At 39.3% G+C, this 26,338-nt stretch overlaps 1 protein-coding gene across 9 annotated transcripts in view; it reads right to left on the bottom strand.

Annotated features, from left to right (window-relative positions):
• The window catches only part of TANC2 (tetratricopeptide repeat, ankyrin repeat and coiled-coil containing 2), a 265,295-nt gene that overhangs the window by 208,136 nt on the left and 30,821 nt on the right, over positions 1-26,338 (bottom strand). For all 9 annotated transcript variants that reach the window (XM_070395132.1, XM_070395133.1, XM_070395134.1 and 6 more), the window contains exon 2: positions 11,728-11,820. In XM_070395132.1, coding sequence (XP_070251233.1) covers positions 11,728-11,794 — 67 coding nt within the window. In that variant the 5' untranslated portion in view covers positions 11,795-11,820. The remainder of the gene's footprint in view (positions 1-11,727; positions 11,821-26,338) is intronic.

Genomic DNA, 26,338 nt, shown 5'->3' with positions numbered 1-26,338 from the left:
AACCTTTGTATGTGCCCTGAGCTGGAATTGAACCTGTCACGCTTTGGTGCACAGGATGCTGCTCCAACCAACTGAGCCAACCAGCCAGGGCTCAATGTTTTATGTTGGGGTTTTTAAAAATTGTTTTAAATATATAATCTTGGATTAATAATCGGACAATTTTATCAGTGGAACTTTAATCTAAGAAATCATTATTTTAAATTTCAAGCAACTTGTACAAGTTGAGGATAGGGACCAACTAAACAGAAGATGAAAATTCCTTTAAATTGGAAAGAATTATATAGTCACAAAAGGGCTTGTACTGACAGCATTAACCCTACATAGCTTTCTCAGGCTTCCTTCTTCAGCAACACAGATGGAAACAGTAAACTATGGAAGTAGATAATCATGGAAATAAATCTTTAGGGTGAAATACTGCAGTGCATTGCTAAAGGGTTTATAGCATTAAATTGTCCTAAAGTCCAGAGGAAGCATAATCCCAAAGCTCAAACAAAGGTAAATTAGAAAGGACCCAGAAGAATGGAAAGAAACCATGGAGTTAATAAATTATATTTGAAAGCAGAATTTAGTACAAAAGGTAATTTCTCTGGGTAATTATTCATGTAATATATGGTCATTTTGTACCTAATATGGGTGTGGAATAATGCAATGTCACATCAGCCAGTCTCTCTAGCCAGAAATTTCAGAACTAATTATTGCCTTCATTCTTTCCTTTTCCTAGCCACTCTAGTAACTAAATCCTTTCTATTTTACCTCAAAAACATCTTCCTTGTGTATCATCCTCTTTAGTCCTTTAGCCTTTTCAGCATCTCTTAGATTCTACTCATCGCAGTCCATTTCATACACTGATGCCAGTCCATTCCATTTTATATACTGATGCTGGAGTTATCTTCCTTAAAATGTCATTCATTCATGAAACAATATTACTGAGTGCTTACTATGAGCCAGTCAGGCTGCTTACTATGTGCCAGTCTGGTGCTAAAGATACAGTGGAAAAGAGAACATTATATTATTGTTGGAAAGACAGATAACAAAACAGAAAAACAAGATAAATAATAAGATAGTGATAATTGCAAGAGTCACAATATAAGAGGGGGGACAAAATAAAAGGACAAACATAAAAAAGGGGCTAAAGTCTTAAATCTGGTAGCCAGCAAAGACCTCAAGGAGGTGACTTCTCAATTAAGTCCCCAATGAAGAAAGGAAGCTAATGTTCTAGGCTAAGGGCACAACAAGCATAAAACTCCTAAAGCAGAAGGCAGATATGGCTGAAAAAAAGTGAACAAGAGTTACTTTTACAGAAAATGAAGTCAAAGGTAATCAGGAACAGCCCTGGCCAGGTGGCTCAATTGGTTGGAGCACTGTCCCAGGTAACAAAAGGTTGCAAGCTCTGTTCCTGGTCAGGGCACATACCTAGGTTGCATGCTCGATCCCGGGTCCGGGCATGTACAGGAGGCAACAGATCGATGTTTCTCTCTCTCTCTCTCTCTCTCTCTCTCTCTCTCTCTCTCTCTCTCTCCCCCCCCTTCCTCTCTCTCTAAAATCAATTTAAAAAAACATATCCCCAGGTGAGATTTTTTTTTTAAATGGTTAAAAGGGTGAACTTCAAACTTGGCCGGTTCTCAATGGTTAGAGCGCCAGTCCATAGACCAAAGGGTTGCGGGTACAATTCCCAGTCAAGGACATGTACCTCGATTTTGGGTTCAATCCCAGACCCTGGCTGGGGCACATGTGGGAGGAAACCAATCAATGTGTCTCTCTCATGTTGATTCTTCTCTCTCTTTCTCCCTCCTCCCTTTCTTCCACTTTGTTTGAAAATCAATGGAAAATATATTCTTGGGTGAGAATTAAAAAAAAAAAAAGTGAATTTCATGTTACATATATTTTACCACAATAAAAAGCTTTAAAAAATCAATCGATGGCCTGTGATACCAGTGCAACAGCCAACAGTACATCATCCCCACACAAAGCAATTTCTACCAGAGATAAGCTTAAAAAGAAACCTTAAAAAACACATGAGGAAATGATCCACCATGAACAAGTCATTAAACACAGAAGGATCAGCACCCCAAGCATTTAAGGTAACACAATGATGCAAGAAAACATAAAATCTAACATCTCCAATATATCTCCAGCTCAGGTCTCAATCAAGGGCAGACCCTGATTATTTGAAAAATTAAAAGGTATCTTTTGATCATGATGGAAATGTATCCTACAATGCCTTGGATAGTTCCACAAAATGAAGTGGCAATAATGCTCCTGCCTCGTTAATACCATGGTTTTCCTGGCTCTCTGTCCTAGACATATCTAGTCTAACTATGTGACCACATATTATAGTTAGTTTTAAAACCTTATAAGTCATAACCTCCACCAAAATCAGTTGTTTTTCTCATCCTTGATTATTCTCATTTATTCTTTTCACTTACTTGGTGAAAGAAATAGGCATACAAGTCCAAGAAGTACACAGAGTCCCAAAAAAAATAAATCCAAAAAGGCCCACACCAAGACCCATCATAATTAAAATACCAAAGGTTAAAGACAGAGAATCTTAAAAGCAGCAAGAGAAAGCAATTAGTTACCTACAAGGGTACTCCCATAAGACTGTCAGCTGATATCTCAACAGAAACTTTGCAGGCCAGAAGGGAACAGTAAGAAATATTCAAAGTGATGAACAGCAAGGACCTACAACCAAGATTACTCTACCCAGCAAAGTTATCATTTAAAATTGAAGGTCAGATAGGAAGCTAAAGGAAAAGTTAAAGGAGTTCATCACCATCAAACCAGTATTACATGAAATGTTAAAGGGTCTTCTTTATGAAGAATGCAAAAAGAGATAAAAAAATATGAAGAATACAATAACAATAAATAGATATCTATCAACAATTGAATCTAAAAATCAAAATAAACAAGAAGAACAGAAACAGATTCATAGATACAGAGAACATTTTGATGTTTGCCACATGGGAGGGGTGTTAGGGGAATGGGTGAAAAAGGTGAAGGGATTTAGCATAAGTACAAATTAGTAGTTACAGTATAGTCATGGGTGTATAAAGTACACATAGGGAATATAGTCAATAATCTATAATAATAAAAGCATATTATGCTAATTAGATAGGACGACCTTCCGGACGAAGCCGGGGCTGTGAGGGCCAAGGCAGCCACCACGGTGGGCAGGGAGCTGAGGCAGAGGAGGCAGCTGCTGCAGTGGTGGGAGCCGAGCCCTTGCACGAATTTCATGCATTGGGCCTCTAGTATTCTAATAACTATGCATGGTGTCAGGTGGGTATAAGATTTCTGGGGGGTGATGACTTAGTAAGTTTTAAAATGTCTAATAACTGGGGTGTACACCTGAAATTAATATATTATACTAGAGGCCCAGTGCACAAAATTTGTGCATGGGGGAGGGTGTCCCTCAACCCAGCCTGCACCCTCTCGTATCTGGGGCCCCTCGAGGGATGTCCGACTGCCCATTTACGCCCAATTCCAATGGGCAGTCGACATCCCTCCCACAATCCAGGACTGCTAGCTCCCAACTGCTCACCTGCCTGCCTACCTGCCTGATTGCCCTAATCGCTTCTGCCTGCCAGCTTGATCACCCTCTAACCACTCCCCTGGCAGCCTGATCGATGCCTAGCTGCTCCCCTGCCAGCCCGATTGCCCCTAACTGCCTTCCCCTACCAGCCTGGTCACCCCTAACTGTCCTCCCCTGCCAGACTGGAAGCCCCTAACTGCCCTCCCCTGCAGGGTTGGTCGCCCCTAACTGTCCTCCCCTGCAGGCATGGTTGCCCCCAACTACCCTTTCCTGCTGGCCCGGTCACCCCTAACTTCCCTCCCTTGCCAGCCTGGAAGCCCCTAACTGCCCTCCCCTTCAGGCCTGGTTATCCCTAACTTCCCTCCCTTGCCAGCCTAGTCACCCCTAACTGCCCTCTCCTGCAGGCCTGGTCACCCCTAACTGCCCTTCCCTGCCAGCCTAGTCACTCCCAACTGCCCTCCCCTGCAGGCTTGGTCACTCCCAACTGCCCTCCCCTGCAGGCCTGGTCACCCCTAACTGCCCTTCCCTGCAGGCCTGGTCACCCCTAAGTGTTCTCCGCTGCAGGCCTGGTTGCTTCCAACTGCCCCCCCCCGGAGGCCTGGTTGCCCCTAACTGTCCTCCCCTGCTAGCCATCTTTGACCACATGGGGGTGGCCATCTTGTGTGCTGGAGTGATGGTCAACTTGCATATCATCTCTTTATTATATAGGATATCAACTAGAGGCCTGGTGCACAAAATTTGTGCAAGGGGGAGGGGGTCCCCTCAGCCCAGCCTGCATCCTCTCCAATCCAGGACCCCTTGGGGGATGTCCGACTGCCGGTTTAGGCCCAATCTCGGGGATCGGGTCTAAACCGGCAGTCGGACATCCCTCTCACAATCCTGGACTGCTGACTCCTAATCACTCACCTGCCTGCCTGCCTGATCTCCCCTAACTGCCCCTGCCCTGACAGCCTGATTGCCCCTCACTGCCTCTGCGTGCTGGCCTGATCGCCCCTAACTGTCCCCTCCCTGCCAGCCTGGTCACTCATAACTGCCCCCCTCTGCCAGCCTGGTTGCCCCTAACTGCCCCCCCCGCTGGCCTGGTCGACCCCAACTGCCCCCCCCCCTGCTGGCCTGGTTGCCCCCAACTGCAACCCCCCCCCCCCCGCCAGCCTGGTCGCCTCTTACTGCCCCCCCCCCCGCCTGCCTGGTTGCCCCTGCCTCCCCCCGCCGGCCTGATTGCCCTCAACTGTCCCCCGGCTGGCCTGGTCGCCCCAAACTGCACCCCCCCCCACCAGCCTGGTCACCCCACGCAGCCTGCTGTTCAGTCGTTTAGTCGTCCCTCACTAACCCCCCTGCCAGCCTGGTCATAGGCAGCCATCTTGTGAGGGCATGAGGGTCAATTTGCATATTACCTCTTTATTATATGGGAATAGGATAGTAATGGAAAAATAAAAAATGATTTGAAAAAGAAAATTTACTTTATGTGTAAACCCAGAAGAAATATGATATGTCTTTCCATTTGTCCAACTCCAATTAGATTTCTCAAATTTCATGAGAATTTGATGGTTATTATCACTGTGAATGTAATTTTTTCCTCATTTACATTTCTAATCAGTAAATACTGGTAGAGCTGAAAGTACCAATCACCTTGCCAAGTTATATTATTGTCTCTAGTAGATATTTACTAGATTCTCTGGGATTTTCACCTCATTTTAAAATAAAGATGACTGTCTTTTCTTTTCCAATGTTAATACTAGGCATTTTATTTTCTTGTCCTAATTGTATACTAGAACCTTCCAAACAATTTTGAAAGAGTGGTAACAGGAGAAATCGCTAAAGGTTTCTGTTTTAAGAACTGGCCACTACATTTCCTTGTTTAGTATGATGTTTAGATGTTGGATTTGGTGAAAATATTTCATTATATTTAAAGCACCCTTTTCTATTTTAATGCTCAGTTTTATAAAATGCTCTTTTTCAAATAGAATGACACAATAACGTGGCTTTTAAATTTTTTTCTAATTTAAAAACTTCTGTTAATGTTCTGATATAGAAACATCTTTGCACTCCTGGAATAAATTCTACTTGTTGCAGAACCGTATCAGCATTTATATTTAACTATAGGTTTTACTCGCTTTGCTTGCTTTTCATTCTGCATCTATGTCTTCCTCACATTTTTTATTTTGCTAGAAGACGACTTCTAGCAAAATAACTGGTTAGTAATTTTATTTTGCTCCTAACAGCTGTGTTATACTTAGGGTACTCTCTGAGTTCTTGAATACCTGAAATTGACAGTATTTTTCCCCCTCATACCTAACTGATGCTTTACCAAAACAATGAGAAAATGATACCAAATAATGACATTACTTATATCAAAGAAGCACATTTGAACTTTTATTACTTGCACTAGAGGCCCGGTGCACAAAAATTTGTACACTCAGGGGGGAGAAGGGGTCCCTCAGCCCGGCCTGTGCCCTCTCGCAGTCTGGGACCACTCGGGAGATAATGACCTGCTGGCTTAGGCCCGCTCCCAGGTGGCAGAGGGCAGGCCAAATCCCTAGGTGCAGCCCCTGATCGGGCTCAGAGTAGGGCCGACTGGGGAGTTGGGGCGCTGCCCCCGGTCATGCACAGAGCAGGGCGGATCAGGAGGTTGCAATGCCACCCCTAGTCATGCTCAGGTTAGGGCCAATTGGGGGGTTGGGGCACTGCCCTCTGTCACACTCAAGGCAGGGTCGATAGGGATTTGCGGCACCACCCCGTCACGCACAGAGCAAGGCTGATCAGGGGGTTGGGGCGCTGCCCCCTGTCACGCACAGAGCAGGGCCCATCAGGGGGGTTGGGGCTCCATACCCTGTCATACACAGAGCCACAGGGCGATCAGGGGGTTGGGGAGCTCCCCCCTGTCACGCACAGAGCAGGGCCCATCAGGGGGTTGAGGCGCTCCCCCGTCATGCACAGAGCAAGGCCGATAGGGGGTTGGGGCGCCACACCCTGACACACACAGAGCTGCAGGGCAATCAGGGGGTTGGGGAGCTCCCCCGTCACTCACAGAGTAGGGCCGATTGGGGAGTTGGGGTACCGCCCCCTGTCACACATAGAGCCGGGCAGATCAGGGGGTTGGGGCGCCGCCCTCTATCACCCACAGAGCAGGGCCGATCAGGGGGTAGGGGCGCCGCCACTGTCACACTCAGGGCAGGGCTGATGGGGAGGTTATGGCTCTACCCCGTCACACACAGAGCAGGGCCCATGGGGGGGGGGGGGGGTTGGGGCGCCGCACCCTGTCACACACAGAGCCACAGGGCGATCAGGGGTTTGGGGAGCTCCCCCCTATCAGGCACAGAGCAGGGCTTATCAGGGGGTTGGGGCACCTTCCCCTGTCATGAACAGAGCAGGGTTTATAGGGAGGTTGTGGCCCCGCCCCCTGTCACACACAGAGCAGCAAGGTGATCAGGGGGTTTGGGCACTGCCCCCTGTCACGCTGATCCCGGTGCTGGGAGGCATATTACCCTTTTACTATATAGGACAGAGGCCTGGTGCACGGGTGGGGGCCGGCTGGTTTGCCCTGAAGGGTGTCCTGGATCAGGGTGGGGGTCCCCACTGGGGTGCCTGACCAGCCTGGATGAGGGGATGATGGCTGTTTGCATCTGGTCACACCTCCTTCAGGGTGGGGGTCCCCACTGGGGTGCCTGGCTAGTCTGGGTGAGGGGCTGAGGGCCGCTTTCAGGCTGGCGGGTGACTGAAGCTCCCAACCTGTCCTTTTTTCCTTTTTTTTTTTTTAATTGTGGGCCAGCTTTTGCTCTGAGGCTCAGCTCCAGCTATGAGACCTTGGCTGCTGAAAGCAGGTTTCTGGCCTTTGTTTACCTTCTGTATTTGAAACAATGTTGCGGTCCTGCTGGCTGAAGCCTGGCTGACTGAAAACAGGTTTCTGGGGTTTGTTTAGCTTCTATATTTGTTACAATGTTTCTTAGAGAGCAGCTGAGAGGCCGGCAAGACAGGCGGGGAACCTGGCTTCCTCCGTCACTGGAGCAAGCAAGCCTCCCTGTTCACATCAGCTGCCTGGCTGCCGGCCACCATCTTGGTTGGCAGTTAATTTGCATATCTCAGTGATTAGCCAAAGGGAAGGGTAGTGGCCGTACGGCTAATTACCATGTTTCTCTTTTATTAGATAGGATGATTTTTAATAATAAAATTATGAGTTAAGAAATATATATAGACATTTAAATTTTAATAAACACAGAAATACATATATTTTTCTTATAACTCATAATTCAAGAGTTACCTGGTTGTGGTTGCACAAAACTCAGGAGTACCTAGTCCTACATGCATCAGAAACAATTTTCACATCATAAATCTGAATTAAGTTATAAAATTCAAAGTTGATATTCATGTGTCCTTAGAGGGAAAACTTTGCCTGAGAAAATTTGCTATTACTTGATATAAAATAAAAATATTAAAATATTTATCTAGTGGCCTACACAGAAATTCAGATCCACTATTTAAAAGACAAATTAGAACAAGAAATTTACCATTTTTTACAAATGCTTCTTAAACTAAATATTAAGTTGGTTTCCTAACACAAACAAAACAAGAAAATGATTATACCTATGAGAAATCTGACCTTATTAATCTTAAAAATAAGCCATGATTCAAAGTTAATGTAAGAACAAAATAGTCATCCAATTACTCATTAATGACTACAGAAAAAACTGTTATGATAAAAACACTAATGATATCATTCCATAAATACACTTTTCTTTTTAAAATACAATTTATTTGTGTTTGAAATTCTTGCTTTGGAGTATGTTTGAAAAAACATACTGCTTCTCTACAAATAAGGTTCTTTCCATACAAAATATAAATCACTATTTATATAATTTATACTCTAAATTATAAACATTAGACAAGAAAAACCACAGAGAAAAATAAATACTAGAATAAGACACTCCCAAATCCTTATTGATATCATTAACTACCTAGTAAATCCAAGGAATTAGCTTTAATACTACAGAGCTTTGACATGTGTGGAGTTAATAATATGATATCTACTAAAGCAGTAGTTAGTCAAAAGTCTAGAACACATTAATTTGTAACTGCTAAAGCACAAAGTTTTTAATTTTTTTTGTTGTTGTTGATTTCAGAGGAAGGACAGAAACATCAATGATGAGAGAAAATCATTGATCAGCTGCCTCCTGCACTCCCTCTGCTGGGGATCGAGCCTGAAACCTGACGTGCCTTGACTGGGAATCATGACCTCTTGGTTCATAGGTCAACTCTCAACCATGGAGCCACATCAGCCAGGCTCAAGTAATTTTTTTTTAAAGTGAGTGAGCAAAAAGGTGGAGTGAGGGAGAGAGGAAAACAGAGTGTGTGTGTATGTATATGGAGAGAATGATAAAGCAAATGCAGTGAAAAGTAAGTAATTTGTGAATCTGTGGAGTTCTTTATACTATTGTTGCAACCTTTCAATAAGCATAAAATTATTTCTAAATTTTAAAAAATTAAGCTAGCAAATGGAAGGAAGTTTAAGAACTGAAATATATAAAAACTAAAATTAAGAACTGAATATGGCTAAGAATAGATTATACTAGTATACTAGTGAAGACTGAATTCATGATTGTAAGATATGTCAAAATAAAATACCCAGCATAAACTAAAGCACAGAGACAAAAGGATAGAAAGAGAATATAAGAGACATAGAGGATATGCATATGGTCTACCAAATGTATAGAAAGAAGAGAGAAAATTTTTTAAATTGAAAATTTGAAGAGAGAATGGATAATTGCTTTCAAAACTGTGAAAGACATCAAGCCACAGATTCAAGAAACCCTACAAATATAAATAAATAGAAGACAAACAAGAATAGGTAAAAAGAAAAACACTCCTAGGCACATCAATATAAATCTAGAAAGCTAAAAACAAAGAGAAAAAGATATAGATTGCCTTTAAAGAGGCAGCAATTAAGCTGACAGTTGACTTCTCACCAGAAATAATTCAAGAAGCCAGAAGACAATGAAGAATATTTGAAAGAAAGAAACTGCCAATCTAGAATTCTACTCCCAGCAAAAATATTCTGCAAGAAGTAAAGGAAAAACAAAGGCATTTTCAGGTAGACAAAATTAAAGGAAATTTGCCACAAGAAAATACCAACTAAAGGAAATTATAAAGGGTGTTTTCCAGACAAAAAGAAAGGTTATCCCATCTAGAAAATGAGGGATGGCGAAAAGAATGAAAATCAATGAAAAGGTCAATATTGGGTAAATCTAAATAATAGTGGCCACATAAAACAACAATATTAATGTCTTCTGGAGTTTAAAATACATATAGGTGAAAAGAATTTAAAGTTCTTTCATTGTCCAAGAAGAGGGTAAAAGTACCAATTGATATCAAACTGATTGATGTTTAAATCTTTAAGGTAACCACTGAAAGAATTATAATAGCATATAATTTCCAAGTCTATAGGGGGAGATAGAAAATAATAAAAAATATTTTGATCAATCCAAAATAAAGCATGAAAGGGGAGGGGGGGAGCACAGAACAGGTAGGACAAGAAGAAAGCATATGGTAATATGTTATATTTAAACCCAAATATAACATTGATTGAATTAGTATAGATGAACCAACATTACCCTTAAAAGACTTGTCTGAATGAATAAAAAAGGAAACTGAACCATATGCTATTAACAGTATAACCTATACTGTATAAAATCAACTTTCAAACAAAAGGCAGTATTAGAAATAAAGAGGGACATTCCATTATTGTAAAATAGTCATTTCAACAGGAAGAGATAACAATGCCAAATTTCAATGAATATAATAAGATAGCTTCCATATGCATAAAGCAAAAGTGTCAGGAACTAGGAGAAACAGACAGTTCCACAATCATAGTGTGAGATTTAATCATAACTCTCTCAACAAATATTTTTAAAAATAAGTGAGGATATAAAATATTAACCAAATTGACCTACATTGCACCCAATAACTGCAGAATCCACATTATTTACAGGTGCATCCAGAACATTCACCAAATTTGATCATATGCTGAGCTGTAAGGCAAATCTCAAAAAATATCAAAAAAGTAAAATAATATAGGATAGGTTCTCTGATAACAGTACAGTCAAGCTATGTTAATAATAAGATAACCAGGAAACTATCAACTGCTTAGAAATTAACAATTATCCTTTAAATATCTATGGGTCAAGAAGAAATCACAAGGGGAGTTAAAAACAGTTTTAAATGAATGATAATGAATATACTACTAATGTAAACTTGTAAAATGCAGAAAAATAAGAAAATTGAAAGTATTAAAAGAATATAATAAATATCTACAACCCATTCAAAGAAATCATTTAGTATATTTTTCTTCACTATTTCTCCCAACATTTAAATTTTAGGTTTATTTTTATCATAAAAGCCCAGGAACTACTTTGTTCTTTAAAAAAAAGTTTATAAACTTTATTTTAGTGACTGTAGAAATCTTCAATTTATATTTCATTTTCTATATAACCCTTTAAGGACAGTTCCTATTTTTATAGTCTCAATCCCCAGAGTGTCTAGGGCTAAAATAATTTCACATGTTAATTCAAAAAGTAAATTTAGGTCTAGAAGGTTTTTAATAAGTAGTGCACAGAAGTATTACTCTCTCACATATTAGAGGTAAATATTTGTCTTCACATACTTTTCTTTTACCTGACTGTTCCTGGTAAGTATTCAAGTGTTCCTACCTCTTAATCTATATATATAAAAGCCTAAGTGACTGTTTGACTGGTAGCTATGTCATGCACTGACCACCAGGGGGCAGATGCTCAATGCACAGGAATGAAAACATGAAACAGACTGATGAATCTCAGAGGGAAGGGGGGAGGGCGAGAAGAGATTAACCAAAGATCTTATATGCATACTAGAGGCCCGGTGCACAAATCTGTGCACCGGTAGGGTCCCTCAGCCTGGCCTGCGGGGATTGGGCTGAAATCAGCAGTCTGACATCTTCCAGGGGGGTCCCAGATTGTGAGAGGGCACAGGCCAGCCTGAGGGACGCCACTGTGCACGAATCCGTGCACCGGGCCTCTAGTAGAGTATAATAGCCTATAGGAATGTAAACTTTCTTTTTTTCTAAATTAAATAAGCCATTTAATAAACAAATAAATTGTTTGTTTATTAAATGAAAGAACTCGCTTTTCTAAAATATCACACCAAATAAATGTAGTCTAGTCACTTACCACTTGATCTGTTTTTACGACTTGATTTCCCTCCAGTAAGAAGCATCTTGAGACTATTCCGAAACATGGTTGTGCTATTCGGTACTCACAAAACTACAAAATAAAATGTGGGAAAATACGTTAGGAAACTCGATTTTCTATTCAAAATTCAGAATTAATTTTTTTAAATTTTATTTTATTGTTTAAAGTATTACAAATAGTAGTACATAGGTCTCCTTTTTTTCTTTTTTCCCATTGACCTTCCCCCGGCCTCCCCTACCCCGCAGTACATGCCCTCACCACCCCACCCCCAGCCCCGTGTCTTGCATCCATTGGTTATGCTTATATTTTAGAATGCACTATAAGGAATTAACTATGTTTAAAAACATAGTACAAAAATTATAACTGACAAAAACATTTAATTAATTAATTAATATTAATTTAATGTATAAACATTTCCTTACAAGTATATCATAGTACTTTGAGTACCCTAAGAGATAAAGGTAGCACCCTGGCCAGTGTGGCTCAGTTGGTTGAGCTTTGCCCCAGGCCCCAGGAGGTGGCCCGTTCAATTGCCCGTCAGGGCACATGCCCAGGTGCAGGCTCAATCCCCAGTAGGGGTGTGCAGGAGGCAGCAGATAGATGTTTCTATCTCTCTCTCTGAAATGAACAAAAACATATTTTTAAAAAGAGAAAGATAAAGGTAGCTGTCACTGAGGGTACACAGAAACAGAAAACAGAATTAGGTAGCTATAAATACAGTCTACCTTTTTTCGTTTGACTCTCCATTTCTTGGACAATTTTCCCATTTTCCCATATGCCCAATACAGACACCCAAAGGTTTAAGAGTCTAGAAACTTACAGCTGCTGCAGATTTTCCATTGGTCAAGCCAGAATTCCACCTCACAAGACTACTGATATACATGAATCAGTGCCTTTCCTCTTTATGTCCCACTCCTATCAAAGAAAAATCTTTCCAATTGTGCTTTGTCCTCTCCCATGTTCTCAAAGACTTTTATCCAAAAATAATCTTCCTTTTCTTTCTCACTCAATTTTTTCTCTGTACTGAGTCATTCCAATAATAACATAAACATGTTAGTATGTCCTAACCAAATACAAACAAACAAACCCCTCTCTTTATTCCCACATGGTCCAATTACTGCTCCTATATCCTTGCTCTTCAGAGCAAAATTTCCCCAAAGTGTTGTCAGTACTTGCTGTCTCAAGCAGATTGAACAGAGTAAATATCAACTAAAACAAAGGTTAACAGAAAATATCCAAACCAAAGCAGAGATAACGGTTGAATTTATAGAAACCAGTGTAAGGGGCATATGGAATCCATTGAAGGGTTCTAACATCCATATCATTGAAATTCCAGAAAGAGAGAGAAAATAAGAAAGAAACATTTGCAGTGGTAAAAACCAAAATTTTTTTAACATTGATGAGAGACATACCGCACATCTTTAAACAGCCAGAAGAAAAAATAAACACAATTAAAGAAGCAAGAATCAGTATACTGAAAGATAACTTTCAACAGAAATGATGAATGGCAAAAGACAATTAAATGACTTCTTAAAAATTCTGAAAGAAATAGATGCCAATCAAAAAATTTATTCACAGTTAAAAATATTTGAAAATGAAATAAAAGTGATTTCAGAAAAAAATTCAAATAATTTATCAGTAAAAGAAATACAAAAAGGGAGTTCTTCCAACAGAAGAAAAAGGATACAAGAAAAAAACACCATAGGAATGCAAAAAGAAAGAGCCATGGTAAAGGTAAATATGTTGACAAATATGAATAAACGATGACTGTAAAAATAATATTACTAGCTTACGTTTAAAACAAATGTAGATTTAAAATATATGACAACAATAACAAAAAATTCAGAAGTGGGGTAAATTGAATTAAAGTTTCTAAGATACCTGCATTGTGCAGAAAGTGGCAGAAGTAACAATTTTACACTACACTGTGATAACTCAAACTTCATGTAGTAATTTCTAGGATAGCTGTTAAAAGCTAATAAAGGTGACAAAAAGAATAGTTAAAATATCTGACTGAATCAAAGAAGGTAAGAATTGAGAGAAAAAGTATAGTACATGTGGATAAAATATAAAACAAATAGTAAAATGGTAGCTTTAAACTCAAAATTATCTATTATTATGTTAAATACGCACTCCACTAAAAGACTATTCATGTAATAAAGAAATCATAGCAAAATGTTAACAGTAGATTCCAACTAGTGGATATATATAGGTGAACTAAAATTGTTTATGTAATGTAAAAACACACTCCCACAATGGAAACTCTTGGCCCAGATGATTTCAACAATACATTCTACTAGCAATTAAGAAAGAAATAATATCAATCTTGCACAAATTGTTCCAGAGAGTAGAAAAATAGAGAATATTTCCAAATGTGTTTTCTAAAAAAAGCGTAAGCTTGATAACAAAAGACAGCAAGGTCCAAGAAAGAAATATTATAGACCTCTCTGTTGACACAGATACAAAAATCCTAAGTAAAATATTAGCAAAAATCACATCTATCAATACATTGATCAGGACTAAGTGGGGGTTTAATCCAGAAATTCAAAAATAATTTAATGCATAAAATTAATAAAATTTACAAAATCAACAAGAGAAATCATCAATAGATGAAGCAAAAGCAATTGATAAAATTTAACATTCATTTATGATTTTTTTAAAAACTACTACAAAATAAGAAATCAAAGAGAAGTTCCTTAATATTACAAAAGTGTGTCTTTCAGCATAGGTCAGTGATTGAGCGTTGACCTATGAACCAGGAAGTCACAGTTTGATTCCCAGCCAGGGCATATGCCTGGGTTGTGGGCCCAATCCCCAGTGAGGGACATGCAGGAGGCAGCCAATCAATGATTCTCTCTCATCATTTAAGTTTCTATGTCTCTCTCCCTCTCCCTTCTTCTCTGAAATCAATAAAAATATATTTTAAAAAAAACAACTATAATAGCAAACATCGTACTTAATGGTGAATAATTGAAAATATATCCCAAGATTGAAGAATGTGATTTGCATTCAACATGGTCCTAGAGGTCTTAGCCAGTACAAAACGGTAAGAACATAAAACAGAAAGTATAGAGAGTGGAAAGAAAATAAAAAAATGCCACTTTTACAGACAATATGATTTACTTGGAAAACCTAAAAGAATTTATAAACTTGGAATTCAGTGAATTTAGCAAGATCAAAAGATATAATGTAAAACATAAAGACTACGGTGAAAACCAAAAAATAACTTACCCTTTTTATCAGTAAAGATAAATATGGCAATGAATCCTAAAAAGAACATTTCAAGCATTTATTAAATATTCCTTTTAGAGATTCATCTTGAGAATTATTCCAATTTTTTCCCCTTAATTTTACTTTATGAGACTGAGGAAAAAAAATTCTAAGTTTGGTAAGTATTTACTTCACTAATATTTGAAATATTTGAGTATTATATGTAAGGATATATATGAAATATACTTCATAATTTTAAATATATCATAAAATTTATCTTTTTATTGAGGTGTAACTGACATACATTACTTTAGTTTCATGTGTACAATATGCTTGATATTTATACATTGCAAAATGATTACCACAATAAGTCTAGTTAACATCCGTCACCATACAAAGTTACAGAATTTTTTTTGTGATGAGAATTTTTAATATTTACCCTTGCCATAAAATTTTAATACTAAATCTTATAACTCTTCAATTTGTATTTTCTTAGAAGATAATAAAGAACTATTTTCTTATATATCAGAATCTCTATGAGGATACAAGTGAGAAAAAAAAATTCTACATATAGGATCTCATTTAGTCCTCATCAAAACCACGTTAGGATGGGTGGTATTTGCTTCATTTTATGGAGGAGGAAGCTGAGGTAAAGAAATGTGATAGCATGACCACAGTTTTAAGGTAATAAATGCTTAAGGCCATACTTGAACCTATGCTCTTTGTGTTCCTCCTCAGTGCCTATTCTTAAATAGGGAACACAGTAAATCTACCTAAAGCTTAACTAAGACTATGAAATCTCTAAATCTAATGATCCAAATTAAAAGTCTCAGAAGTATTATTTTATTTAGTTCTTGTTTTTAAAAATATGTATAATGCTTCTTTTGTGGCACTATCACATATTTTAATACATTTTACCTTAATCTAGTGAGTTTAAAAAAAAAAAAGGACTGTTACTTATTGGCATTCGTCTGCAAATACACAAGAAAATTATGAAAAAAACTTATGGGGAGGGGGCCGAAGCTGGTTTTGCTCAGTGGATAGAGCCTGGGGACTAAAGGGTCCTGAGTTCGATTCCAGTCAAGGGCACATGGCCAGGTTGCAGGCTTGATACTCAGTAGGGGGTGTGCAGGAGGCAGCTGATCAATAATTCTCTCTTATCATTGATGTTTCTATCTCTCTCTCCCTTCCTCTCTGAAATCAATAAATATATCTATATATATGTAAATATATATAGATATATTTTTTTTAAATGTATGTATATGATGCCAATGGCTTTTCACACAAGGGTACAAGAGCCCAGCTGCTTTAACTCAGTGATACACAGCTTGGTGGTATGATTTACGTTCCATTGCTCCCACCCATCTCTTCCTATCTCTTAGCTTTCTTCAAATACTTATCTCTAAATAATGTTATATACCTATTTGTTTATTATCAGTTCCCCCACTAGAATATAAACTCCACAATGGCATGGGAGCTGATTGTTTATTCACTGCTGCAAGTCCATAACCAGAGAACAATAGTGCCTGCTAAACAGTAGGTGCCAAATAAATATTTATTGAATTAATGAATTATATTTCCTCAGTTTGTATTTGATTTGTCCAAGTCAAATCCCTTACAGAGAAACCTGATCTTACTCTTTTTATCCTCAATGCTATCTCCTGGAGGTTCTCAACACTTCTTGAATGAGTAAATGAATGAATGAATAACTGAGCAAAGACTTGATTCATTAGATTAGTAACCTGATAAAGGCGTAAGGAGATACAATATAAGTAACTTTCAATTAGACAAGACCAGGTTATGAATTAACTAGAACAATAGGGAATACTTAGGATGATCATGCAACAGAGATAGGGAATGGCAAAGAAATTCCAAGCAAGTTCAAATTTTTATCTGAGGAAAGCCCAAGAAAATTCTAGTCATACTTCAAACTTTTGCCTCAATCAGACCTTACTAATATATATGTATACTTCTTCAAAGTTTCAAATGAAAAAAATTATAAGCACAGAGTATTAGAATTATTTTAAATTACTAAGAATAGGAGTCAAAAAGAATAAAAATCTCACATCTAAAAATAAACCAAGATAGCATTCTAAAGTTAATTTAAATGAAAAAAATGCTGATGGGTGGAATAAATTAATTATAATGATGATCACTTTTTGAAATACAGAGGGTTTTTTCTTCGCTGGTTCTAAAACATTCTATAAAACTTGACTGAAATGCATAAAGAATGAAATGAAACATATACTTATTAAAAGCTAATTACCCATCTCATAGTTACATTTTAGTAATATGACTTCCTTATTCAAATTAACACATCACTAGGAAATTTGCTGTAATAAAATATAGAAATTCCACAAAATTGAAGCTAAGTGGAAAATGGCAGTTTGAGCTAATTGGATTAATGACAGCAATGTAAGGATAAATTATATCTTACTTTTCCAAATTCTATACCCAAATTTTAAAATAACTCTCTCAGGAGAAATCATTAAATACCTGACAAGTGAATCTCTGGCAGAATAACAACAAACAACCCATTCTCAGGCCCCAATCATTTCTAACTGTCATATACTTAATTGATACAAACATATTGTTATCTATGTGACCTCTAAGCTTTTATGTTTGTGACACCTGGTCTAAACCACTTAGAAGTATTAACTATTCTCCTTTAAATGGTCCACCAAGGCTGGATACTCATCTCTTATCTCAACATCTTCTTGAACTATCTTATTAGTAGACAATCAATTTTCATCTTCAATCTTCATCTCTCCTACCTATCTAAAGCCTTTTCTTATCCTATTATTCAAAACAGGAGCACAATATCTCCCCTGCATTAAGCGTTTATGTAAAACTAGAGGCACCAGTGGGATCCCTTGGTCTGGCCTGTGGGATCGGGTCGAAACCAGCTCTCCAACATCCCCCGAGGGGTCCCAGATTGCGAGAGGGCCTAAGCCAGGCTGAGGGACCCCACCAGTGCACTATTGGGGAAGTCTCCAGGGCATGTCCAGCCTGTCTCGCTCAGTCCCAATTGGCCGGACCTCAGCAGCAAGCTAACCTGTGCATTGAGCATCTGCCCCCTGGTGGTCAGTGCACGTCATAGCAACTGGTCAACCTGGTTGACTGTCTACCCCCTGGTGGTCAATGCACATCACAGCGAACAGTTGAACGGCCTTAGCATATCATTAGCATATTACCCTTTGATTGGTTGAACGGCCGACTGGTCAACCGGACACTTAGCATATTAAGCTTTTACATATTAGGCTTTTATTATATAGGATAATGTAATCAAATTAACAATTAAGCACGTCTGCACTATTCAAGCTAAATAACCACAGTACTCCCTTTAACTTTTCTTTGCAGGGTATTTTCCATTCTATTAATCAGCTTTAAAAACAACAACACTCTTTTTCTATATTCTTTTCCACTTTGAGTAGCTTGGTATTATTTTTTATTCTCCTTTTTGGGAATGATTTATTCTTCCTTTTTTCTTTGTTTTACAATTCTAGAAATAAGTCCCTTGACATTAGAACTCTGCCTAATACGTTAATTATTGTAATTAAAATGCTTTTAAACTCCGATAGGATCTGAAGAAAATGTTGCAAATAGTAAGAAAATAAAAAATATAATAGAAAAGATTAACCAAAAAACTTGTATACATATATGTATAACCCATGGACACAGGCAATAGGGTGGGGTGGTGAAGGCCTTGGGGGTGGGAGGTAGGTGGGCTAGAAGAGGTCAATGGGGAAAAAGGGGGACATATGTAATACTTTCAACAATAAATATTTAAGAAAAAAATAAGTAATAAACTAAGATATTGTCTATAGAACTCTAATTACAAAAACAAGAATGCATACTGATCCAAATGATAATGTGCCATCTTTCCTTACCCAGGCAAACAACAAAATCTCCTTTCTTTCTTTTTTTTTTATATATATCCTTACCTGAGGATATGTTTTTAATGATTTTAGAAAGAGAGGAAGAGAGAGAGAGAAACATCAATGTGAGAGAGAAACATCCATCAGTTGCCTCCCATACACACCCCAACCATTTGAGTTTTATGACTGAGGTAAATTATTACCCAAAAATGTAGGGAATATGTATAGAGGTACCTTTATATAGGTTGATAAAAAAAAAAAAGCCTCATACATGTCCTTACCAGCATTAAACTGAATATCAGAGGGCAGCAATAGTAACCCTTAAACTATGATCTCTGTATTCATTATTGGCAGTGCATACTCAATAGCCTTAGACTACTAAGGCAATATCTAGGAAGAGTAGAGGTCAAGTGGGTTCTGTATATATATATATATATATCTGTGGCAGCCTTCATTTACATAACTTTAAAACCTCAGCCATTGCTCTCAAATGAAAGTGGTATATTGGTATAGAGTGGTACAGTAGTAAAGAGGAAAAAATGAACAGTGAACCCTTCTGATAGGAAAGACTAATGGTAATATTCTCTATTTCAGTAATGACAGAAATTATCACTAATTAATTGGATATTATATAAGGTACTACAGTGCTCCAATAAATGGGTTTTGGAAACAGCTGTATACTATCTCAGAAATACTGTCCAATGATGCAGAAGGATTCTTGACAGCTTATGTATAGTACAAACAAACCAGGGCCAGAACTGGCAAAGAGAATAGGGAGGGAAGCCATCCCTGCCTGCCAACTGACACCAATAAATATAGATTAGCCAGTAGTGCTCCAAGAGGGACCAGAGAAGAGCCTCATTCACTGGCCATGTTTAACAACACACATCACCTTTCCACAAGAAAGCAGGACATAGTGATCATAAGGTGAGGGAAGGGATACACAAGGCCATAGAGTGGGGTCCTTTTCAAAGAAAAGTAAAACCTCCCACTACCTTACATGAAAGCAATGAGTTCCCTTCTACAGACTTTAATGCACCAGCCTCAGATTGGGGATTGTGCCTGTTATATATCTAGGGCAAGAATATGAGAATGGTATCCTGCAGAAGGATGGGTACGGAGTGAATAAGAGACACAGTGGGAAGGGTGGAGAGAAATCTAGTAGAATGGCAACATTCCTCTGGAACAGGGAATCCAACCAAAATTTTGATCTATCATAAACTGAGGGTGCCCAGAAAGGACACATTCTATGTGGCCTAACAATGCCACATAGTTCCAGTGGAGCAATCATTCTACTGATTAAAGTCAGTAGAAAATAAGTATTCTTTTAAGGAGTCACAGGGTTCAACTGGGGAAGAGAGTAACAGGACTGAGTTGTCTCACTGATTTCTATCCATCTATCTGTACTGATTTAGCTCATTTAATGGTAATTTGTCTATTCAGGTTTTCTATTTCTTGAGCCATCTATTTCATCTAAGTATTAAAAAAGGCTTAAGGGAATATGGGCAGGAATCAATGGTGTTAAGTACAGAATGGAAAAGCCCTTATCTCTTAACTACTCTTATATTTTCTATCTATCTGCATTATACTCTGAACAATTTCTTCGAATCTATCTGCAAATCACTAATTCTCTCTTCAGCTATTTCTACTTTGCTAACTTAACCCTTCCACTGAGCATTTTTCCCCTTCCATCTTTCCTGTTACAAAGATGCTGTTACAAGAAAACAATCAAATTATGTTATAATAGTGACAGCTGACAAACCACTGCATCTTTCTAACGCCAATATGCAACATGTGCAGGGTGAGGCAAAAGTAGGTTTACAGTGGTATCACTTTCAAATGCAATAATTAACAAATAAATAATACAAGAATAAACTGTCTTGTGTACTTGAACTGTGAACCTATTTTTGCCCCTCCCCTATATTATTCCATTCTCCTTACTCTAAGTATCATTTTGAAGTATATTATTTTTCTGAATGATGTTAGCACATTTCTCACATTCAAAATCCTAATTATATTTTTCATTTCTAATAGTCCTCTTTAATGTTTTTCAAGTCCATCTGATTTTTTAGTTTCTTCCTCTTTTCTCTTAATTATCTTACTTTAAACATTTTAATATTATATATGAATATAAATATACAAAAAATATATTTTATAAATGTAACTTTTATATTATTTCCATTAATACCAGTATCTGAATATCTTGTAGGTTTGGTTTTGTTGTTTCTGATTATTCATAATTCATAGCAGTTTATTTTCCTATGTTTTCTGAATGTGTTTTTTCTATTCTTGCCTTCTAAATTCACTTTTCATGTAAGTTGCAGCTGTTCAATATGTCTTCTAACTTCTCTTTCTTGTTTTCTATTTCTTTATCTCTGTACATTTATCCACCAGTCCGTGACATGGATGGTAAAATTACAGATTCCATATCCTACCATGAGTGTTCTCAGTATCAGGCCAATGGTTCTGCTGCTTTTCACTGCAGTAAGTAAGCAGCACTTCCTAGTTACAACTCCCAGAAGTCAGAGTACTGTTTCAGGCCGAATTATACAAAGAGATAATACACAAGAGAAATCTAAAAGGACAATCTGAAAAAACTACATACTATATTATTCCAATGACATGATAGTCTGAAAAAGGCAAAACTCTAAAGATTAGTAGTTGCTGGGAGTTAGAGGGGAAGGAGGGATGTAAACAGGCAGAGCACAGGATTTTTAGGGCAGTACAACTATTCTGTATATTACAATGGTAGATGCATGTCACCATACACTTGTCAAAACTCATAGGATGAATACCAAGAGTGAACCCTAATGTAAACTGTGTACACTGGGTGATAATAATGTGTCAAATGTAGGTTCATCAATTTTAACAAATGTGCCACTCTGGTGCAGAATGTTGATCATGGAGAAAGTTGTATGTGTGTAGGGACAGAGGGTACATGGGAGCTCTCTGTACTTTCTGCTCAATTTTGCTATGAACCTAAAACTATAACTGCTTTAAAAAAATAAAGTTTGTTTTTTAAATAATTCTCCAAATTTTATCCTTAAGTTAAAAAAAAGGCAAGTCACAGAGCAATTTGTAAAATATGTGTTTATGGACCTGCATAAGATATCCTATCTAATAATAGAGAAACATGGTAATTAGCCGTACCTCCGCTACCCTTCCCATTGGCTAATCAGGGCAATATGCAAATTAACTGCCAACCAAGATGGCGGCCGACAGCCAGGCAGCTTGAAGCAAACAGGAGGCTTGCTTGCTCCAGTGACGGAGGAAGCCAACATTCCCCACCTGCCTTGCCGGCCTCTGAGCTAGCACTCTAAGAAACTATGTTACAATTATAGAATCTAAGCAATCCCCAGAAGCCTGCTTTCAGCCGTCAGAGCTGGAGTGAGCAGGACCGAAACAATGTTACAATTATAGAACCCAAACAAACCCAGATCCCTGCTTTCAGCAGCTGAGGCCTCAAGCTGGAGCCGGCTCTCAGCTCCAGTGACAGCCATAGAAGTTAAATAAATCCCAGAATAAAAAAAGAAAAGAAAAAAGGAGAGGTTGGGAGCTTCAGTCGCCCGCCAGCCTGAAAACGGCCCTCAGCCCCTCACCCAGACTGGCCAGGGACCCCAGTGGGGACTCCCACCCTGAAGGGGGTGTGACCAGCTGAAAACAGCCATCATCCCCTCATCCAGGCTGGCCAGGCACCCAAGCGGGACCCCCACCCTGATCCAGGACACCCTTCAGGGCAAACCAGCTGGCCCCCACCCGTGCACCAGGCCTTTATCCTATATAGTAAAAGGGTAATATGCCTCCCAGCACCGGGATCAGCGGAGCCGCGAGGCCTCCTGGCCCCTGGAGCAGCGTGACAGGAAGCAGAGCCCAAACCCCCTGATCACCCTGCGGCTCTGTGTGTGACAGGGGGCGGGGCCACGTCCTCCCTATCCACCCTGCTCTGTTCATGACAGGGGAAGGCGCCCCAACTCCCCAATCGGCCCTGCTCTGAGCCCAACCAGGGGCTGCACCTAGGGATTGGGCCTGCTCTCTGCCACCCAGGAGCGGGCCTAAGCCAGCACGTCATTATCTCCCAAGGGGTCCCAGACTGTGAGAGGGCACAAGTGGGGCTGAGGGACACACACACGCCCCCCCCCCCCCCCGCCAGTGCACAAATTTTTGTGCACCGGGCCTCTAGTATATATATAAAAGCCTAAGCGACCATTATGACCAAATGACCAGAACGAACTATCGACCAGTCACTATGACGCACACTGACCGCCAGGGCGCAGATGCTCAACGCAGAAGCTGCCCCCTGGTGGTCAGTGCGCTCCCACAGCCAACCTCCCGCAGCCCCTCCCCCTGGCCGGCCAACCTCCCGGGGTCCCTTCCCCCAGCCAGCCGGCTCCCCAATAGGCCTCGATTGCCGGCCAGGACAATGGACCCCACCCATGCACGAATCTGTGCACCAGGCCTCTAGTATATTTAGAACTGTGAAGTAAAATTTATGAGAGAATACACAAAAATTTTACATGGGTTCTCAGAGGAGATGAATACAGTCTTGACAGGAAGAGGAAAGTGAAATTATTATTAAATATACTTTTACAATTTTAAAAAAAACTAATAAATAAAATTCAGTGTGGCATATAGTACATTCACCATCTCTGTCTAGTTCCAAAAACATTTTCATCACCCTAAAAGTATTTATTCATTACTGATACCAGTATAAATGTTTAATTATTAAGTGAGTATAAATTTTCTCTGAATCGCCACAAGAACTCAAAGAGCGAAGGATGAGAGAGCACTTTATAAAATCTTTGGCTTTCAAGATGACTGCCTCCTCAAAGAGTTATCTCACCAACCTACAATGTCTCAATGCATACCCAGTGGCACATATATCAAAAAAATCCAAAATCATGACAAAAGAAGTTTTAAAATGTAGATATTTTTTAATATACCCATTTTCTAATAAAATACAGTGGGGCCTTGACTTACGAGTTTAATTCGTTCCGAGACCGAGCTTGTTAAGGAGCTCCCTAAGGAGCTCGTTAACTCAAATTACTCTATCAACTCAATGCAAAAAATCGGTCGAGAGACAGCTGGTATCTCAAAAAACTCGTTAGTCCGGACACTCGTAAGTCAAACCCCACTGTATTTTTAAGTTACATTACAGAACTGTTTTGTCACCAGTGCAGTAAAAGGTCAAATGAAAAGAGGTGTGTTTACAGAACTACAACCACCACTTCCTCCATCATTTGCTTTCCCTTGGTTTCTCCAAACCATATAATAAACTGGTCCAACATGCCTGTGAAGTTAAAATTAAACTGTTTTTTTAGAGGCAATGTGAATTCTTATAAATAACATTAAGAAACAGCCAAAACACATATACACACACAAAAACTTTATTTTAGTAACATGTATTAGCTAAAATTCTTTGCAAATTATATTCTTGAGCTTAGGAATGCTTCTCTATTTCTAAAACACATAAAACACAGATGGCAAGCCCTAACCGGTTTGGCTCAGTGGATAGAGCATTGGCCTGCGGACTGAAGGGTCCCAGGTTCAATTCCGGTCAGGGGCATGTACCTTGGTTGCGGGCACATCCCCAGTGGGAGGTGTGCAGGAGGCAGCTGATCGATGTTTCTAACTCTCTATCCCTCTCCCTTCCTCTCTGTAAAAAATCAATAAAATATATTTTTAAAAAAATACAGATGGCAAGACTGCCTCAAATCCTTTTCTAGAATTAACTTATAAATAAAATTTTAAATGAAATGTCTCCTGATCTTCTATTTATTCAATGTTTACTATGAACAAATTAAGTATAATGCCTTGAGCAAGTACTGGAGAAAATGTTTAAAATTTAATAGCAGTTCCTGTCTAAAAGGTGCATCCAGCCTGGTAATGAGAGATACAGAAAAATGAACCCAAGAACAATTTAAGATAGAGCCTGGATGGTACTACAAGAAAAATACGAAGTGCAATGGGAGTTTATAAGAGGGAAAAACTACTTAGAGGGTTAATTAAACAAACATTTCTTAAGTGTCTACTATGTGCCCAGTGCCATACTGGGTACTAAGGATAGCAACATTGTCCTCCCCTCAAGAAATTTATAGCCTAGTAGGGGAGTAAGAGACTCTATTATAAATGGCTTCATATAATGTAAAATTCTGTGATAGAGGTAATCACAAAACACACGGTAGTACCAAAAAACTACAAATACTTCTCTACCCACCTTTAGATAGGGGGTGAAAATTATTCTACTGAGTTAAAATAAAATTATTCTGCTGGTTTTCTGAAATAATTTTTTTAAACATATATTTTATTGATTTTTTACAGAGAGGAAGGGAGAGGGATAGAGAGTTAGAAACATCAATGAGAGAGAAACATCGATCAGCTGCCTCCTGAACACTCCCCAGTGGGGATGTGCCCGCAACCAAGGTACATGCCCTTGACCGGAATTGAATCTGGGACCCTTGAGTCTGCAGGCCGATGCTCTATCCACTGAGCCAAACCAGTTAGGGCCTGACATAATTTTTAAAAGTTAAAAATCCTATATAATAAAAGGTTAGTATGCAAATAGACCGAATGGCAGTGGAACAACCGAACAACCAACCAACCAATCGCTATGACGCGTGCTGACTACCAGGGGGCGCACACAGAACATGGTGGAGTGGTTGCGGCTCGATGGTGGAACAGGTGAGTGGGGGTGCCAGACCAAGGCAGGGCGCCAGTCGCTGTCATCGGGGCAAACCTCTGGTGATTACTGAAAATTCTATGCTCCTGCATGCCGTGGTCCCAATCGCTCGGTGCCATTAGCGGTTGCAAGTGGCAGCTGCTGGCCCCGATCGCCCCTCAGGGCTTCTCCACCTCCCCCTGCTCCTAAGGGGCGAATGGGGCAGCCACTCACACCTGCTGATGGTGCCGGCCCCAATCGCTCCACGGCCGGCGCCATCAGTGCGTGGGAGCGGCGGTGGCAAGTGGAGCTGCCAGCAGACAGGGGACAGGGGACTGTGGCAAGAGGGGCCGGGCGGGGTCCCAGAGGATGGGCCGAGACCCACCCCTATGCCCACTGCAGCCTCATGGTCCACAGTTCCTTTCAAGGTGCACAAATTCATGCACTGAGCCCCTAGTACTTAAAGAAATATAAGTGACATTCTCTCATCATATCCCCTATTTTAAAACTACAATCACAAAAATTGTTATCTTTATATGCATGGTTACTAGACCTAAGGATGGCATCCAGAGCAGTTTATGCAAGACAGTAATTGTCAAAGTTAAACATTCTCAATGTCCAAACACTAATAGAACTTATAACTAAATTAATATAGGTAGAGAGAGAATCCAAAAAAAAATAAGTATAGGATAAAGGTAAAATGTCAGCTTGAGGCAGGCATCAAGGAAGGAAGAGAATTCAGTGAATGCTGACTCAAGTGGCTAGCCATTAAAGAAAAAAGGGGAGTGAGGGAAAATGGATGGAATCCTACTTTTACCCATACACAAAAATAAATTCTAGATGTATC

This window comes from Myotis yumanensis, unplaced genomic scaffold, assembly GCF_028538775.1.
Source record: "Myotis yumanensis isolate MYYU_CA2020_CCGP unplaced genomic scaffold, mMyoYum1.0.hap1 SCAF_16, whole genome shotgun sequence".
Taxonomy (NCBI): domain Eukaryota; kingdom Metazoa; phylum Chordata; class Mammalia; order Chiroptera; family Vespertilionidae; genus Myotis; species Myotis yumanensis.
This window is presented reverse-complemented; position numbering and strand designations above follow the sequence as displayed.